At 53.3% G+C, this 18271-nt stretch overlaps 2 protein-coding genes across 7 annotated transcripts in view; both read left to right on the forward strand.

Annotated features, from left to right (window-relative positions):
• The first annotated feature begins 784 nt into the window (after positions 1-784).
• SELP (selectin P) lies at positions 785-11206 on the forward strand. Of its 3 annotated transcripts, none has more exons than XM_074832782.1 (18): positions 785-907; positions 1849-1939; positions 4256-4645; positions 4743-4850; positions 4961-5143; positions 6869-7054; positions 7188-7373; positions 7509-7694; positions 7828-8013; positions 8133-8318; positions 8455-8640; positions 8770-8955; positions 9091-9276; positions 9458-9643; positions 9792-9914; positions 10324-10354; positions 10560-10615; positions 10844-11206. In XM_074832782.1, the coding sequence occupies exons 1-17, from the start codon at positions 905-907 to the stop codon at positions 10612-10614; spliced, it is 2658 nt and encodes an 885-aa protein (XP_074688883.1). In that variant the 5' UTR covers positions 785-904; the 3' UTR covers position 10615; positions 10844-11206. The 3 variants fall into 3 exon arrangements, with proteins under 3 accessions (XP_074688883.1, XP_074688882.1, XP_074688884.1); XM_074832781.1 differs by lacking the exon at positions 785-907 and adding an exon at positions 1236-1308; XM_074832783.1 differs by lacking the exons at positions 785-907; positions 7188-7373; positions 7509-7694 and adding an exon at positions 1236-1308.
• A 180-nt stretch (positions 11207-11386) lies between these two features.
• ATF6 (activating transcription factor 6) overlaps positions 11387-18271 on the forward strand; it is an 82531-nt gene continuing 75646 nt past the window's right edge. For all 4 annotated transcript variants that reach the window (XM_074832786.1, XM_074832787.1, XM_074832788.1 and 1 more), the window contains exons 1-6: positions 11387-11470; positions 11578-11654; positions 14543-14630; positions 14968-15062; positions 15565-15694; positions 15933-16142. In XM_074832786.1, the coding sequence (XP_074688887.1) occupies positions 11401-11470; positions 11578-11654; positions 14543-14630; positions 14968-15062; positions 15565-15694; positions 15933-16142 (670 nt within the window). In that variant the 5' untranslated portion in view covers positions 11387-11400. The remainder of the gene's footprint in view (positions 11471-11577; positions 11655-14542; positions 14631-14967; positions 15063-15564; positions 15695-15932; positions 16143-18271) is intronic.

Raw genomic sequence — 18271 nt, forward strand, 5'->3', positions numbered from 1 at the left:
GGGGCTGTGCACCTGCGAGCACCCCTCTGACTCCCAGAGGGTGTCCCACTGCATGGGAGAGGCAGCTCCCACCCTGCCTGCATGACCCTCAGCATTTTGAGATGCTCTCCTGCCCCAGCAGCTGCCCCTCAGCCTCTCTGCCTGCCCGACTGCTTCTTCCCTTGCCATAATTGTGCACCCTCTGCACACGAGCTGCTAGAAAGCGGGTGCTCCTGAATTACTGGACATACAGACTCATCCTCAGCAATTTCATAAAAATAGACAATTGCAGTAAAATATTTTGCAAGGAAGATATCCAGAGACAGGAACCAAGTTTAATTTACAATGGCTAAGTATAAAATCATTGTAGTGGGTTATGGCTTTTCTTGGATGGGTTCCTCCTTTTGTCTAGCATGAGTCCCACTAGAGCAGCATCATTTTCTCTGGAAATGGAAAATGCATGTGACCTGCACGGCTTTCTCTTTGGCTTTAGCTGGAAGTGAGCAGAGTAATTCCTGCAGAAAACCCTGCCAAGGCAATTTTACTTAGAAGCAGAACAGGGTAAGGAAAGATTTATGATGATTCAAGAATGATCCAAGGGGAGGTGACACAATGAGGCATGTTCCTGAAACATTCGTGGAAGTTTATAAAGGATATTTACAACTCAGTGGAAGTTCCTCTGGCATGTTCTTGGACCTTTCTCCTAAAGACTTAAAGGCAAAGACAGGAAAATACATTGTGTAAGTAACTGTTTATAAACGATATATGAAGATTCACAGCCAGAGCAAAAAGCCTGCGAGCAAGGAGAGCATCCGGCACAGGAGCTGGGAGGCTGCAAGCCACGCTCCTGCACAGCCTGTGTGTAAGGTCACACCTCGTCCCTCCTCCGTCCTCTGACCGCCGGTGTGGGCACTGCGACGTGGACATGGTGGGTCGGGGAGGTCTCGGTGCCCTGGGCATCATGGGCTGGGGCTGGACCCTTCCACAGGTGCTCAGGCAGGCCCAGCTCATTGCAGGTTGGCTCCCTTGGTGGCGTGGGGATGTGCCCAGCTCCCATGCCATGGGGCAAGTGCTGAGCTGAGTCCTGCCAGGGCTGTGGCCAGGGCTGACCCCACTGTTCCCCTCCAGCCCTGGGCTGGGAGCGGGGTCTCTGGAGGTGGGAGAGCCCTGCGGTGGGGCAGGCAGTGGCACAGGGCAGGATGCGGGCTGGCAGCAGGGCTGGGGCGGGAGGGGAAGAGGCCAAGGGCAGGGAGCGATGTGCTGTGCGCTCAGAGGAAGTATGAGCACCACTGCCTGCCAAGGGACAGACGCGTCCGCGGCGCTGACATGGTAGGTCCCACTCCTTTCCTTGGGGATGAGTCAGGGTCTACCTGGAAAAGGGGGTTAGGGGAGGGCAGGGCTGCGGGCAGGTGCTGCCAGGAACTGGTGCCTCTGCCAGACACCCACGGGATGGACCCAGGCTGCCCCAGAGAGACCCTGCCCCGGGCAGCGAGGCCGTGTCAGGCACACAGGGTACTGCCGCCGCGGAGGCAGATGCCAGCCCTGGGTGGGCGGGGAGGGGTGGGGGGCACAAGGCATGCCCTAGATTTAGGGGCTCCCCAGGAGTGAACTGCACTGCTGGCACAGCCTCTCCTCCCCCAGAGCCCAGCTGTGCTGGGGGCACAGCCCCCCCAAAGCACCTCGCTGGAGGGGCCCTTTCTGCAGCAGAGCCGTACCTGGCCAGCGGCACCACGCATGCCTGCATGCAACCCGGTACAAGCAACGTGCCCTTGTGGCTACCGGGACCACCTGGCAGCAGCGTGGGTGCACAGTGGGGTGCGTGAGCTCCCGTGGGACATGCATGCTCACACCTCCCTCTCTGGCACGCAGGGCACTGCTGCGGGACTGCAGTCTGCTGGGAGGACGTGGGCTCTGGGCTCCCGTGGCATCTGCTACCTGGGCATCGCTGCCATCGCATGGGGTAAGCCGCTTGCCGCCTGCTCAGTAAGCCCAGCGTGACCCTGCTGCCGAGCAGCCTGCAGGTCCGGGAAACCGGAGAAGGGCAGCAATGTTATTTTGGGGGCTCATCAGTCACACCCCCCACGGCTGCCAGCCCCAGGGCTGGATACTTCTGGGCTGGCAGGGGGCTGCATCTGCCCCGGCCAGCTCCCTCCAGCCAAACCCATCACAGGACCGTGCTCCCCAAGGAGGGCCAAGCCATGCGCGGGGTCCCCACAGGGTATCTGGTTCCCCAGATGCAGCATGGCAGCCAGTGCATTGTACCATGAACTGGAGAAAGGCAGCAGCATATCTACCCGCTGACTACACCCATGCCCAGCTGCAGAGCTGGGCACGGACGTAGCCACAGGACCCACAGGTGCAAGCATTGGGCACAGAGCTGGGGCAGCACCACACAGAGTCAAAGCTGCTAATTGACATCAGGAGAATAAACCAGAGTAGAAACTGATTTGGTTTTGCTGCCTGTAAGGTATTTCCTTCACATGTTAGCATTGCACAGTGCAAAACCTGCCAGTGCCTGCTCTGTTCCTAGAGATCCTAGAGAGCTGGGTTATTTTCTAAAGGACCTTTCATGACTGAGCTAAGGAACAGAGGCAAATGCAGAAGTGTCAGGAGGAGGCTGAGATTTATCTCTGAGGGGAAAACAAAAATGCAAAGGCACCCTGAGTGTGGTGGGTGCTGAGCACTGCCCTGGGGGGAGGCATTGGGGGCTGCCAGGGGAGCCAAGAGGTCAAAAGAGGCAGGAAAACAGCACCCACCTGGGGGTTCAGCACCAAGTGGGGCAGGGAGAGGTAACATAACTCTGAGGGGAAGGAGTGAGAATGAGCTGTGCTACAGAGAGGGTGTTACTGGTGGAGCTGGAGGAAAGAGGCAGGATAGCATGTGGAGGATGGGCACGTAGCAGATGGTCTTTCTTGGTCTGGGGATGGCGTGTGCGAGGGTAGCAGAGCAGCTGTCCCGAGCCATGCTGGGGAGGTAGTGAGGGCCAGGAGGTGGGTGGTAGGAGCTGAGGATGGGGCAGGCTCCCAGGAAGTGCCCTGAGCTTCTGTCCTGCAGCCCCAAGCTCCCAAGGGGTGAAAAGGAGGGCCGTTGCTGAAGGCCAAGTTTTCCTTGGCTTCAGTTTTATTGAACAAAGTGCGTAGTTTTCTCTTTCACAAGGAAAACCAGAAAAATTATGGGACTTTTGCTTAGAAAAATGCATAATTATTGACCAAACTAGAGCCCTAATTAGGCTTGGTAAACCCTAGATTTGCATCTAATCTGCAATGCCCAGACCCTTGACTGCATGACCACACTGTGATACGCTCTCCTGAGACATAGGGTACCCCAGGCTGGTTGTCTGGAGCAAATTTGTTTCCCCATCTCACCTTCTGCATAGATGGAAATATGATCCCTGTATCACTTTGCAGATGTGGAGACACCTGCTTCTGGGGAGGAGGGAGGAAGCTTTTGTTTTGTGGCTAAAATCCTTTGATTGCATCAAGTTGTGGTGTGAAATGCTGTAAGTAAGAGCAGGGTTTCAGCAAAGTGCCCTTCACTTTTGGGTGTGTGTTCCAGTTAATCTCCGGCTTTGCCCTGACTGGTGGGCATGACCAGGATGTGAACTTGACTTTTGCAAGACATTGTTTTGCAATACTGAATTTTACAAGACTCTTCAGACCATCTCTGGCTCAGATGAGCAGCGTGGGATCCAAATGCTTTTGAGGTTGAGGGCATGCTCGTTGCTGTGCCTTGAGCTTACCTTGAGCTGACTCTCACGTAGAAGTGTAAAGCAAGAAAACGGAAGTGGTACACTTCTGTGCTCCAGGAAGGAACTGTGTTTAAGGAACCATCTTGATGTTGGCTTTTCCCCTTTGGGAAATCTTTATGTGCAGGGCAGCAGGGCTGTGAGGCTGGGCTTTCACCCCTCGTGCTGGAGGAGGGGTTGGCATCACTGCTTGGGGGTCTTCTGCTACCTGTGCTCTGCCTGCCCCATCCCATGCTACCCTCTGTCTCAGCCTTCACCCTGTCTCCCCCACCTTCCTCATCCCTGTGCTGTTCCCCTCTGTCCCACCTCAGCCTCTTCTGCCATGCCTGATCCATCCAGGTCTCCATGTACCCTTAGAGCCCCATTCTCACCCACACTTGTCCCTTTGTCCCCTTCCCTCACTCAGCTGGTCGCTGGCATCTCTTGGCCCTGATGCCAGCCCTAGCCCACCCTCACGTCCCAAGTGACTGCCATCCCTGACCTGACTCCTGTCCTTTCTGTGTGAATCCCAGACCTCATCCTCTCTCGTAGGCGCAGTGACGTGGGTGGAGGTGGGTGCCTGGACATACCACTACAGTGACCGAGGGGACTACGCATGGGAGCAGGCCAGGAACTACTGCCAGACCTTCTTCACTGACCTGGTGGCGATCCAGAACAAGCAGGAGATCGAGTACCTCAACAGGAGCCTGCCCTTCCACAAGCGCTACTACTGGATTGGCATCCGCAAGCTGCATGGCATCTGGACCTGGGTGGGCACCAGGAAGGCGCTGACAAAGGAGGCAGAGAACTGGGCAGCCAGGGAGCCCAACAACCGCCGCTCCAACCAGGACTGCGTGGAGATCTACATCAAGAGGCCGCAGGAGTCGGGCAAGTGGAACGATGAGCCCTGCAGCCAGAAGAAAAAGGCGCTGTGCTACAGGGGTGAGCAGGGGGATTGTGGCACGGACCCAGATTGGGTGGGCTGGGGACCTCAGCAGGGTGGCCAGCAGCTCCTGATGACCATCCTCTGTGTGCACAGCCTCCTGCCAGCCCTTCCCATGCAGCCAGCGTGGCGAGTGCGTGGAGACCATTGGGAGCTACCGCTGCGAGTGCTACCCCGGCTTCCATGGCCCTGAGTGCGAGGATGGTGAGCCATTCTTCCCCATCCCTCCCTCCCCACTGGAGATCTCGCCTCAGCAGCAGAGCGGGCAAGTTTGATGTGCTCCTAACGGGCTGGCGGTGCCGTGTCTCTCCCAGTTGTGCAGTGCGCCAAGCTTGAGCCCAAGGGAGTGCGCATGAACTGCAGCCATCCCTACGGAGACTTCAGCTACAACTCCACCTGCGTGTTCAGGTGCCAGGAGGGGTTTGAGCAGCGAGGAGTGGACATGCTGCGGTGCCTGCCTTCCCAGCAGTGGTCAGCAGACACCCCCACGTGCACAGGTAGGGCCTGCCAGGGGCTGGGGATCTCAGGGATGCGGCATTGATGTTTTTGGGGGCCAGCCCTGCGTGCCCAATGCTGCTCAGGCAAGCAACGGGCTAGGCTTGCCATGCCCCTGCCCTTCAGAGAAGCAGCTCCTGGTGCTGCATGCGGGGAGCAGTTTCCTGATAAGGCTGTGGTGGACAGAGTGGCTGTGAGCTCTGGAGAAGCCCCCTGCTCTCCCCAGCTGTCCCAGTGCTCTTGCTTGCTGTCCTGAATCCCACACAGGTGCCAGCACCCTTTGTGCACTGAGCCCAGGGGCAGGATGGTGTCTTGGCACTTCCATCACCCCGGTGGCATGGTCTCCATTGCCCCAAGCCCACACCAATCCACCTTGGGAAGGTGCTCAGCATCTTGGGGGTCCTCAGAGAAGAGTGAAGGGGGACTGCTGTCCCACGGCTGGGGGAAGGGTGTGTGCTGGCAGGGCTGGGCTGCCTTGAGCAGGGGTGAGGACCCATGAGATGAGGTTAGATATAAGCTGGGAGGGATGGAGCGGAGCAGGAAACCGCAGAAGAGAGAAAGTTGTGGTATGTTACGCTGCAGGGGCAGGGAAAGTCTTCCTATCAGCAGCTCAAGGGTTTGCAGCCAGGCACTGGGCACTCCAGAGAGGTGCTGGGCTTTTTTGGGGGTGTGAGAGCCTTGCTTCACCCTCCCTGTGCTGCTGCATGGTGCATCTGCAGCCTTGCAAAAGGATGGGATGAACTGAGGACTGGAGCAGACACGGGACACAACTGGGCACCCTCTGTATTGGGACACCCAGCACGGCGTGAACACAGTCTCTGTATATATATTTAAAAAACAAAAAGCCTGCCTTGAAGTTAGTGCTCCCAATGATGCCTGTGGTCCTATGGTCCAACTCAGGGGTTGCTTTAGGCATCTGAGATCAGTAAAGCTTTCTGCAGTTAAGGGGAACAGGCAGGAGATGTGATGTGAGTGTCCCACGGCCAGCATCCCCAGTGGTGGCAGGGTCAGGAGCTGGCTCCCAATTTTGTAGATGTCCCTGCAAACAAGCTGGGCTGAGCCTGCCTGCTCCAGGCTTTTCAAGTTCACAAAGGCTTGCTTTCCCAGCTTAGCTTTGCCCGATGGCTGTACGTATGATTGATTTTTTAATTTTTTTTTTTTCCAAAGAATCAGATGAGTCACCTTTGCTGATAATGAAGTTGTGTTAGCAAGCATTGCCAGTTAGGTTTACTCCAAAAACAAGCACAGGTTTCTGCTGCAGCGAGGCTGACACTGCTGTGGGCACAGCGAGGGATGAGGCTGCCTGCCCTGCCCTCACGCACCCTGCCCTGTGTCTGCTTGCAGTTGTCCCCTACAGTCCAAAGCCACCTGGTGTCCTTCCCCTGCTGTCGTGACAAGGATGGGGCAGGTCTCTGCTCCCCTCCAGGGAGGGAGGCTAGTGGGACTTGCAGCAGCCATGGACCTTTGTCCCGGGGACTGCGACCGGGGGTAGCACAAGGGATAAACAGGGCTCTGGCAGAGCTGCAACCGCCCTCCCCAGGAAATCATTCGTATAGCAGAAAAATTATTGTACTGACTATGTTTTGAAGAGGTGAGACTTGTCTGGATGAGAAAGGTAAACCAAAGACGTATCGCCATAGATTTGGTTTTGTTTGATTGGGATTCAGCTCTAATGCCTAGATTTAATATCATCTATCCTGTTCCTGAGACCTGCTCTCCCATTGCAGCCATCAGCTGCCCAGTGCTCAGTGCTCCAGACCGAGGAGAGCTGAACTGCTCCCACCTCCACGGGGACTTTGCCTTTGGCTCCACATGTGCCTTCTCCTGCCAGACAGGGTTTGCACTGACAGGGCCAGAGAGCCGCGAGTGCACGGCCGCAGGGACATGGACTGGGGACTCACCACGCTGTGAAGGTAATGCTGCTGCTAGAGCTCAGGGTCTCGCTGGCCTTGGGGTGACATGGCATGTTCCCCAGCCTCTTGATCCCAGGAGTTTAGCCTTGCAGTCCCCAAGCTCCTGTTTGAAGTGTGCCCCTCCACCCTGCAGCTGCTGCCTGCCCAGCGCTCAGTGTGCCCGACCAAGGAGAGCTGAACTGCTCCCACCTCCATGGGGACTTCACCTTCGGATCCAAATGTGCCTTCTCCTGCCAGACGGGGTTTGTGCTGATGGGGCCAGAGACCCGTGAGTGCACGGCTGCAGGGACATGGACTGGGGACACCCCCCGATGCAAAGGTAGAGTTGCTGCTCAAGGTGTCGCAGGCCTTGGGATGACCCCAGGATGCTCTCCAGTGTTTTGGTCCTTTTGTTCCAATAGTTTAGTCTCATAGTCCCCAGGCTCCTGCTTGAAGTGTATCTCTATCCCTGCAGCCATCGCCTGCCCGGCACTCAGTGCTCCAGACCAAGGAGAGCTGAACTGCTCCCACCTCCATGGGGACTTCACCTTCGGATCCATGTGTGCCTTCTCCTGCCAGACGGGGTTTGTGTTGATGGGGCTGGAAAGTCGCAAGTGCACAGCCATGGGGACCTGGACGGGGGACTCACCACGCTGTGAAGGTAGAGCTGCTGCTAGAGCTCAGGGTGTCACTGGCCTTGGGGTGACACCAGGATTTTCCCCAGCCTTTTGATCCCAGCAGTTTAGCCTTGTAGTCCTCAGGCTCCTGCTTGAAGTGTATCTCTATCCCTGCAGCCATCAGCTGCCCAGTGCTCAGTGCTCCAGACCGAGGAGAGCTGAACTGCTCCCACCTCCACGGGGACTTCACCTTCAGATCCACATGTGCCTTCTCCTGCCAGACAGGGTTTGCACTGACAGGGCCAGAGACCCGTGAGTGCACGGCCGCAGGGACATGGACGGGGGATACCCCACGCTGTGAAGGTAGAGCTGCTGCTAGAGCTCAGGGTGTCACTGATCTTGGGGAACATCCTAGTGTTGTCTGAGCAGTTTAGCCTCACAGTCCCCAGACTCCTGCTTGGAGTGTGTCTCTACCTCTGCAGCCATTACCTGCCCAGTGCTCAGAGCTCCAGACCGAGGAGAGCTGAACTGCTCCCACCTCCATGGGGACTTCACCTTCGGCTCCACGTGTGTCTTCTCCTGCCAGACGGGGTTTGTGCTGACTGGACTGGAGAGCCATGAGTGCACGGCCACAGGGACATGGACTGGAGATGCCCCACGATGCAAAGGTAGAGTTGCTGCTCAATGTGTCACAGGCCTTGGGGTGACCATGGGATGTTCTCAGGTGTCTTGGTCCTCTCATTCCAGCAGTTTAGCTTTGTAGTACCCAGGCTCCTCCTTGAATTGTGCCCATTTACCCTTCAGCCATTGCCTGCCCGGTGCTCAACGCTCCAGACCAAGGAGAGCTGAACTGCTCCCACCTCCATGGGGACTTTGCCTTTGGCTCCACATGTGCCTTCTCCTGCCAGACTGGGTTTGTGCTGATGGGGCCAGAGAGCCGCGAGTGCACAGCCACAGGGACATGGACTGGGGACACCCCACAATGCAAAGGTAGAGTTGCTCAAGGTGTCACAGGCCTTGGGATGACCCTGGGATGTTCTTGGGTGTCTTGGTCCTCTCATCCTAACAATTTAGTCTCCCAGTCCTCAAGCTCCTGAAGTGTACTTCTTTACTCTGCAGCCATCACCTGCCCGGTGCTCAGCGCTCCAGACCAAGGAGAGCTGAACTGCTCCTACCTCCACGGGGACTTTGCCTTTGGATCCACATGTACCTTCTCCTGTCAGACGGGGTTTGTGCTAATGGGTCCAGAGACCCGTGAGTGCACGGCCACCGGGACATGGACTGGGGATGCCCCACGATGCAAAGGTAGAGTTGCTGCTCAAGGTGTTGCAGGCCTTGGGTTGACCCTGGGATGTTCTCCAGTGTCTTGATTCTCTAGTCTCAACAGTTCAGTCTCATAGTCCCCAGGCTCCTGCTTGAAGTGTATCTCTACCCCTGCAGCCATCGCCTGCCCAATGCTCAGTGCTCCCAGCTGGGGAGAGCTGAACTGCTCCCACCTCCACGGGAACTTTGCCTTCGGCTCCACGTGTGACTTCTCCTGCCAGACGGGGTTTGTGCTGATGGGGTTGAAGAGCCATGAATGCACAGCCATGGGGACCTGGACTGGGGACACCCCACAATGCAAAGGTAGATCTTGTGATCACACACGTGTCTGGAAGTGCTCTGTTGTAGTAGACTGCTTACCCCAGCATCCCCTTCCCCTTAGTACCACCTGTCCATGGTAGCTCATCCCCTGGCTTCCCACATGTCCCCTTCCCACCACCATCATTCCTGTCCTGTTGATGGTACTGCTGTGCTTTATCTCCAGCCATCAGCTGCCCTGTGCTGGACCCTCCCAGCAGAGGACAGCTGAGCTGCTCTCACGTGCACGGGAACTTCACATACAACTCTACATGCACCTTTTCCTGCGAGGAGGGGTTTCTTCGGATGGGAGCAGAGATGCTCTGGTGTGAGGCCACAGGGAACTGGACCAGGCATGCCCCTGTCTGTGAAGGTGCGGTGGGACCCCCTGCTCCTCTAGCACTGGGGGGGGTTCAGCCTCCTGCAGCACATCTTGAATGTGGTGGGGCACCCCAGCAGCTTGGGTGCTGTGAAGTCCTTCTGACAACTTTCTAACCTGTAGCTCTGCTGATCTGTTTCAGAGGACGGTGCCCCCTTCCTAAAGCAAGTCCTGGCTTACAGCAGCGGCACGGCTCTGGCTCTAGCTGTCATCGTGCTCTCGGGGACACTCATTGCCCTCCTTGCCAAGCGGCTCAGTAACAGAGGTACAAAAACACCTCCCACACTTTGGTCACTTTGGCTGGGGGTTCTCAGACCAGGAGGTTACAGAGTCCCAGGGTAAGGTGGAATGATCAGAAGAGTTTAACAATGTGACTGCCTCAGTCCACGTGCTTTATTTGCTGCGAGTCACTTTGGTCTAGCATCACCTCCTTGATAGTTTGTCCAGCTGGAAGTGTCAGCAGCCAGGTTTGGAGGGCAGAGCTAGAAAAACACAATTGTAAAGGGGTAGAAGGCAATTGCTTCAGATCCCTCTCCCCACTCCATCCCGTGCTTGTCAAACTTGGCTCAATTTCAGATGCTGCTGCTGCAGCTTCTCAAGTCCTTCACTAAACAGTTCTGGTTATTTCTTTTCTATCTGCACTACCGATGTGGATATTTTCACACTGTTATCAGAAGAGAAGAAGAAGCTCCTGAACCCCACCAGGTGAGAGCTGTGCTCTGCAGGAGGCTGGCTCTGCCCTGTGCCCATCCCAGCCCTGCAGTCACCCCACTGTCACCCAGATCTGCCCATGTGAGGCTGCTTTTATACACAGTGGGGGCCCCTTTGGGGCTGAGGGGGCTGTACTGACCCACGCCCTTCACGCTCCTGCCCTCTCTCCCAAGGTGACACCCTTGTGTCTGTTTTCCAGTGACCTAGGATCGCCGGGCATCTTCACCAACGCAGCGTACGACGCCAATCTGTAAGGTGCGCGCTGGCAAGACGCTCGCAGCACTCTGTGCTCTCGCAGCGTGCTGGAAACGTTCCCCCCTGCTTCTGCTGGGTGTCACGTGTGGAGGATTCACCTGGGCAGCTCTCCTCTCGGCTGGGGTGCTCCCACGTGGGGACACCCCTTGGGAGGGGAAGGGGGGACCAGCTATTTTCTGTGCTGCACCGAAGGGGGTAACGCCAGCTCTGGCTCTCCTGTGCTTCCAGCCTGGCCGTGACCAAACCCCACCGCGTCCCCCAGCGCTGCAGACCCAGCGGGAGCTGCTGCCGGGGCCTCGAGGGACTTCACGCCTCTGGCCGCAGTCCGGACCCGTGCTGCCGCGTGGAGACCGCACCCACGCTGCGTGTGCGCCCCCTGCCCTGGGCCTGGCGCTGCCTTCCCGCACCCCCCACGCGTGGAGGCCTCTGAAGACCAGCCTGGGGCCGTGGGCCGCCTCCCTCGCCTGCTGCCAGCCCCCTCCCCTCACGGAGCTGCCACCCTCCCCTTGGACGTTCCCCCGCGGCTCCCCCCACTCGCGCTTCTGGCGACGGGCTCGTGTCAGCGGGGCCTGAATAAACTCCCGTGTCTAACGAGCCGCCTCCGTGTCCTGGGTGCGGGTGGGGACGGCCCTGGGCTCCGGAGGCGAAGCCCCGGCGCGGGCAGGGGCCGGGGGGGGGCCCCCCACGCGCCCCGCCGGGCCGCCGGCCCGTGTCCGCCGGCGGCCGCCGTAGGGGCGGGGCAGTGCCCGGAAGGAGACGTGGGCTTCGGGAGGAAGGCGGAAGCGATGGCGGCGGCGGAGGCCGAGTGGGAGCCGGCGGGGCTGCTGCCGGCCCCGGGCGGCGGCCTCGACTGGGGTGAGCGCGGCGGCGGCGGCGGGCTCGGGGGCGGGGGGCCGGGGCCGGGCGGCGGGGAGCTCCCCGTCGGGGCCGGGCCGGCGCTGAGGCCGCTGTCTCTCCCGCAGAGGCGGTGCTGGGCGAGGAGCTGAGCGAGCTGCTGGGCGCCGCCGAGCCGCGGCGGGCCCCGAGGGACGAGCCCGACGTGAGTACCGGGCGGGGCGGCGGGAGGCCGGGCTCCCCGCGCCGGCCGTGTGCCCCCACGGCCCGGCCCGGGGGCTGGAGGCGGCGGCGGGGCATCCCCCGGGGCGTTCCCCGGCTTCATGGCGGCCGTCCGGCAGGAGACGCTGGAGCTGGGCGGCTGGAGCGCCGGTGTCTCACCGGGCTTCACCCGCTCGCCGCTGCGTTAGCGGCTGAGCGACAGAGTTGTCAGCATCTCACCAAACCGTCGATGTCAAAGCTAGAGACTTAAAAGCCATGTTTAAAGAAGAAAGTTTAAGGTGAAAGTGTGAGGTGCCGTGTCGAGGCAAAGCTGTGTTGTCACTTGATGGAGGTAACCCCGCGCGAGGCGGTGCTGGGGCGATGAGCGTCTGAGCTGCAGGAAAGAAGTGGTGTGGAGGAGCATGGGGACGTTACCTCTGCATCCACCAACGCTGTGCTTCATCAGCTTGCCTATAAGATGGCTTCTTATTATCTATTGTAGGATTTTATTCTAAAACCTTTGCTTGCAACCTTATGCGTCAATCCCCGTGTTTTTTAGTGTCTGATTGTACATACTGCTTTTTCTGCCCCAGGGCATTTGCCTCATGGATTCTCCACTCTGTGTTCTTCCCCTGCCTTCTTTCTGCTCACTAGCTCCTAACCCACCTCCAGCACAACCCCTGGGATATCCAACAGAACCCTCAGGTACTAAGAGCATTCCTACAGGCATTGTAGAGCCAGGCACTGGAGAAAATACAGGAACTGCTTGATTTTACAAGGGCAAGGTATTGCTTATCAGCAGGGCAGCATTAGTTACCTGTGTGGAAGGCTCCTGCTGCACAGCTCAGGCTGTGGTTTTTGGTCATTCTTCCTATAAATGCACTCTGATGAGCTTTTTCTTCATCCTAGCCTGTAAGTACTAATAGCTATGCAATCTGTAGACTCTGAGCAAGTTGAGAACGTAAGGAAAGGTGCATTTGCAGGATAGTTTTTAGCAAGAAATGTTCACTGTATATTTGTATAAGTTGGGTATGTGATATTTATATTTTTCATGCAAGTGCTCAAAAAAACATCACATTTGAGTAGGAAACTGAGGCAGATGCAGCAGCAGAAAAAATGGAGAAAAAGCTTGATCATTGTTTTAAAGATAACACAGTAAATAATGTTTATGGAGTGATTTTAGTCTTTTTTTTCTTTTCTGTTAGAAAAGGAAACTGGTGTTCCTGGCTTTAGAAAATGATGATGTCAGTTTATTCAAACATAGGGAGACCTAATACATACTGTTCATCAGACGTTGAGCAAATCAGTGCTTGTGTCTTTCCTGCTGGTAGACTGCCACTGGTGCTGCTTTTGTTTATAAAGTGCTTTGAGATGTGATGATGGAAGGGCATTAGGTAAATCTTTCAATGCAGGTGAGGGGGAAGATGGCAGCAAGTTGCTAAAACCTGTGCTTTCTATGAGCTGATTCAATGACTGGACTTAGCACTTTCGCTTTACAAATTACTGATAACAGTGCAATAATTAGGGGTGCTCTTAAACTGACATGCTCCTTTCCTACAGGTCTAAGCTTTAAAAGAAGTCTTGTCTTGTGTATTCTAGTTGAGAATTGCCCCCTTAAGGGCTTTTATCTGTGTGTGCCTTAAGGCAACTGCAGTGATAGTTGTGTTGTTTTCTTTTGTTTTCCAGACCTGTAAGAATGTGTGTTGGGTTGACCCTGGCTAGATGCCAGGTGCCCACCAAAGCCACTCTCTTGCTCCCTTAACTGGACAGGAGGGAGAGAATATAATGAAAGGCTCGTGGGTGGAGATAAGAGCAGAAAGAGATCATTCACCAGTTACTGTGATGGGCAAAACAGACTCAATTTGCGAAAATTAACTTAATTTATTGCCAATCAAACTGGAGTAGGGTAATGAGAAAGAAAAGCAATCTTAAAACACCTTCCCCCCATCCCTCCCTTCTTTCCGGGCTCAAGTTTACTCCTGATTTCTCTACCTCCTCCCCCACAGCAGTGCAGGGAGCAGGGAATGGGGGTTGTGGTCAGTTCACCTGCTGTCTCTGCTGCTCCCTCCTCCTCAGGGAGAGGACTCCTCACACTCTTCCCCTGCCCCAGCGTGGGGTCACTCCCACAGGAGAGAGTCCTCCACAAAATTCTCTGACGGGAGTCCTTCCTACGGGTTGCAGTTCTTCACAAACTGCTCCATCATGGGTCCTTTCCACGGGGTGCAGTCCTTCAGGAACAGACTCCTCCAGCACGGGTCCCCCATGGGGTCACAAGTCCTGCTAGGAACCTTCTCCAGCATGGGCTTCTCTTTCAACAGGGCCACAGGTCCTGCCAGGAGCCTGCTCTAGTGTGGGCTTCCCATGGGGTCACAGTGTCCTTCAGGCATCCACCTGCTCCGGCATGGGGTCCTCCACAGGCTGCAGGTGGAGATCTGCTCCCCTGTTATCTCCATGGGTGCAGGGTACAGCTGCCTCACCAGGGTCTGCACCACGGGCTGCAGGGGAACCTCTGCTCTGGCACCTGGAGCACCTCCTCCTCCTCCTTTTTCACTGACCTTGGTGTCTGCAGAGCTGTTCCTCTCACATATTCTCACTCTCAGGCTGCAATCGCTCTCCCACATGTTGTTTTTTTCCATTTTCTTAAATCTTTTATCCCAGAGGCACTACCACTGTCACTGATGGGCTCGGCCTTGGCCTCTTGGAGCCAGCTGGCATTGGCTCTGTCAGGCATGGGGAAAGCTTCTAGCAGCTTCTCACAGAAGCCACCCCTGTAGCCCCCCCACTACCAAAACCTTGCCACACAAACCCAAAACAGGATATGAATATAATGGCTGGTGGTTTCAATGTATATTGTCTTTTTGTATTGTTTCTTTTTCTGAACTGTCATTTCAGGAAAATGATCTCTATAACTTTCATTTTGATTTGGATTTGATGTCTTGGGACTCAGACCTTTGGAATATTACAGGCCATGCTTATACAGGTAATTAACCTTCTGTATTTTATAGGTGTGACTATTCCACCCCCATCCCACAAGGGTGAGCTTTTACAACTTAAGGGTAGTGGTAACTTATGTGAAACAATTTGATTCCCTACAGCATTTAGCTCTGTGATGAGCCGTCATGCTGTGTTTCTGTAGGATGGGTACAGCTGTAGAGGACTGCCCTACAAGCTAAGCTGTTCGGTATCTTTAATCTTGCTATGTTTTATGATGTGCCTTGCTTCAGGAATTAAATAGGTGGTGTAGGGCAGTGTGCTCTTTACTGATCTCCTATTGCTAAAAACTTGTACAGTAAAATTTCTTTATCTGCCTCTTGCAGATGCAAGTGTGAAGACAGAACCTTTATCACCAGCCACTTCAAACTGTTCAGTCCCTTCTCCATCATCTGTGGACTCTCCAGTGCAGAATGTGCCTGTATGCAGAAACCTCCATGTAACACAGATAGCAGCAGTCACTTAGAACCAGCTATGACAAAAAAAAGCCCAGTGATTGACTTGTCTGACCAGCTTCATGGCATAAAAGGAAACAGCTAATTTTTCTAACCTTTACAAAAACAACTTCCCTTCAGTGGTGTTTTATTTCTTCTTCTGTTGTAAGCCATTCTAAAAAGAGCATATTCAGTTCTGTTTCCTCAGTTGTCTTTATTAGCCTGGTTGCCAAACAGAATGCCTTCTAAAGGCTTCTGAATCTAGCAGTTGTTGGTCTCTGCCTCCCATCGCTCTGCTGAAAGGGAGAAGTACTTGTTTGGTTTTCAGTGGTACTTAGCATTCACCAGAATAAAACTGCAGAACAAAACCTACCTCCTGTTTTCTGCAGCAGCAATACAGATGTGATGAAAGGCAGTTATGCTCTGAACTGCTAGGAGACACTTTTATGTGTTTCTGTATCATTAATCTCATGTACTTGCTGTCTGCAGGATGATGTGGACTTCAGCTGTAGCTCCCAGATGTCTCCCATCTCTCTCTACAGCAAGAGTTGCAGAAGCCCTGCATCCCCTGAGGGAGATGGAGGCAAGAAGCCTGCTGTCAGCATCGCTTCTCGGTCTGGTATGAGACCAAGTTACTTTGATTCTGTAGATAGTATGTGTATTGTCTTGCATACGAGTGTTTAACTAACAGACACTAGTATATCCTGTCATGTCTGACTTGAATTTGTGATCAGATAGGTCCATTTTTAACAAATATTATAGATGGGTTAAAAAAAATACCAGAAGCCATGTTATTACTGTTTGAATTCTTTATTTTATATCTTCTGGTCCAACTCTGACTCTTTTTCCTTTCCTAGCAAATAATTCTTCTGTGAGGACCCTGAAGAGATGTAGTCAGACAGCGTCCAGGCCTTTGATCCAACCGAAGCCGCTTTTGCCTGCCGTACCTGAAGCTCAGGCTAATATTGGCATCCCAGCTAAAACCATCATTATTCAGACTCTTCCCACGCTCATGCCACTGCCAAAGCATCAGCCAGTTGTTAACATCCAGCCAGCACCTCCTAAAGGTAGGTGGATTGTCTTGACTGAGGCAGGTCTTGGGGGTAAACACTATGTCTGTTTGGGATGGTCGCTAGAATGAAGTTAGATTTGGCGGGTGAAGCAAGAGGGGTAGGAGGAAAAAGAGGGGTCCTACATGCTTTACTGAAAAAGCTTTAGGCTGAACAGATGGCCTTATTCCTCTCATAGTCCTATGAGAAAGAACACTCACCTGGGCATTATGTGGAATGGAAGACCATATGGCAAAAGAGACTATGCTGCGCACTGTCAGTTGTGGAGATAAAACTGCTGGTTTGGAAGGATCTCTCTGGGGACCCTTTGCTCTGCTTTACTTGTGATGGTGCATAAGATGGTTACAGTGCTGTTCTGTCGTAACCAAAGGAAGATCCAGCAGAATTAGTTAGGATGGCTTGAAAGCTTAGGAGGAGTGATAAAAGCTTTATTTTACCCGCATGAAACTCTGACACAGAATGGTGGGAACATGAGTTTATGGCTTTTTATCTGACTAAAGAGCATTAAATAGGATGTGAAATCTGCTAAAAGTTGAGAGCCATGTCAGAGGTTAGAAAAGTTGCTTACAGCTGCAAGCTAGTTAACAAGAGGCAGGTGATCTCCTGTCCACTGATAATTTTTCATTCCTCCATTTGCCCTGTAACACTTTTGAAGTAGCTTGAGCCTTCATTTCTGAATCCAAAGCATTATTTTACTCTTCAGCTAAGGCAGTAGGGTCATGCATTGCTGAAATTGTCAGGTGCAGTTGCGTGTTTTCACCAGCTGATGGCTCCAGACTCTTGCAGTTGTCTGCACAGGCACTGAGGCGTGGAAGGAAAAGGAGACAAATACTTAAGGGCACGTATCTAGAAATTATTACATTAGTGAAAAATTTGTCTTCATTACTAATTGCTCTTCCATCAGGAGTTAAGCCAAATCTGGAGATGCTGACATTTGTTACAACATGCCTAAGATTTTTAGACAGCTTAAAACACAGGTCAGCACAGTCAGTGTGACCTAATTCTTATTCCTTCTGATGTTCCAGCTGATAAAATGCCATCTGGAGTAAGGAATGCTGGGGATATAGATTTTTTGGATATAAGTATAGTACTGTGAAGATCAGCTTCTCCCTGGAGAAAAGTCAGGAGAGTAGTTTCTGTAAGGCACTGTAGAGGAAATACTTTTGAGAAAGTCTTTGCATGCCATGTATTTACTTTAACTGATGGTGTGTTTAAAAATTCTATTGTGCCACTACCATAACAAAAACCATAAGGATCTTTTTCATTAATCAAAATCCCCTGCACGTGACAAGTTGGAGCTACCAGATTGAAATATGCCATTATCTTCAGAGGAGCATGAGGAATGATATTTTTACAGTCCCTTTCATAAAAGCTTATGGAAGAAAGCATGATCTTGGAGCATCCCATACTTTATGCACTAAGAAGATTGTTGAAATAATCTCAAATTCACCATCTGAGGTCCTTAAATAGGGTAGTACTAACTTATGATGTCTTCGAGATTATCTCTACAAAACAGGAGATCTAATCCTACACCTCATTCATAAAAGATCTTAGCGCTAGGTAAATTACTTAATTTTTCACCTTCCAGAGGTTGGGTAAATGCTCTAATACATTGTCGTGCATTTTGGTTGGAACGCTCAGATGGAACGTGCTGTTTCTGAAAGCTGGCGAGGTCATCCTGTTACAAAGAATTAGAGAGACATTCATGTGTTTTCAGACAACAGAATATTACTCAAGCACCTGCTTGAGTTAAATGTAGTTCTTGGACTGAAATTTCTTGGAAGTGACTTTTTAATTCCATTTCAAACTCTGTCAAAATTACCTCATTTTTTCTGCTTGCTTTTCTTTAAGTTCTGTTAGGCTTGTGCATAAAATTTCTTACATAAGACACTTAAAAAAAAATTGGTCATGTCTTAGTGTTAATTGAGGCTTTAACTTACGTTTTGAAAGTGTAACTTGCATTGTTCTTTCTCGCTCATCTTCTTTCTCTATGCGGTTTCTGAATTGGTTGTATAGTATGAGTCACTTCTGTGTAGTAAGGTTTCCATTGAATACCGCAATAAAGTAGGGATGACAAAAGGGAGGAGGATTGAGGTAAGCTGGCTAATTCTTTGAAAAAGTTGCTC

Source organism: Strix aluco, chromosome 8 (assembly GCF_031877795.1).
Source record: "Strix aluco isolate bStrAlu1 chromosome 8, bStrAlu1.hap1, whole genome shotgun sequence".
NCBI lineage: Eukaryota > Metazoa > Chordata > Aves > Strigiformes > Strigidae > Strix > Strix aluco.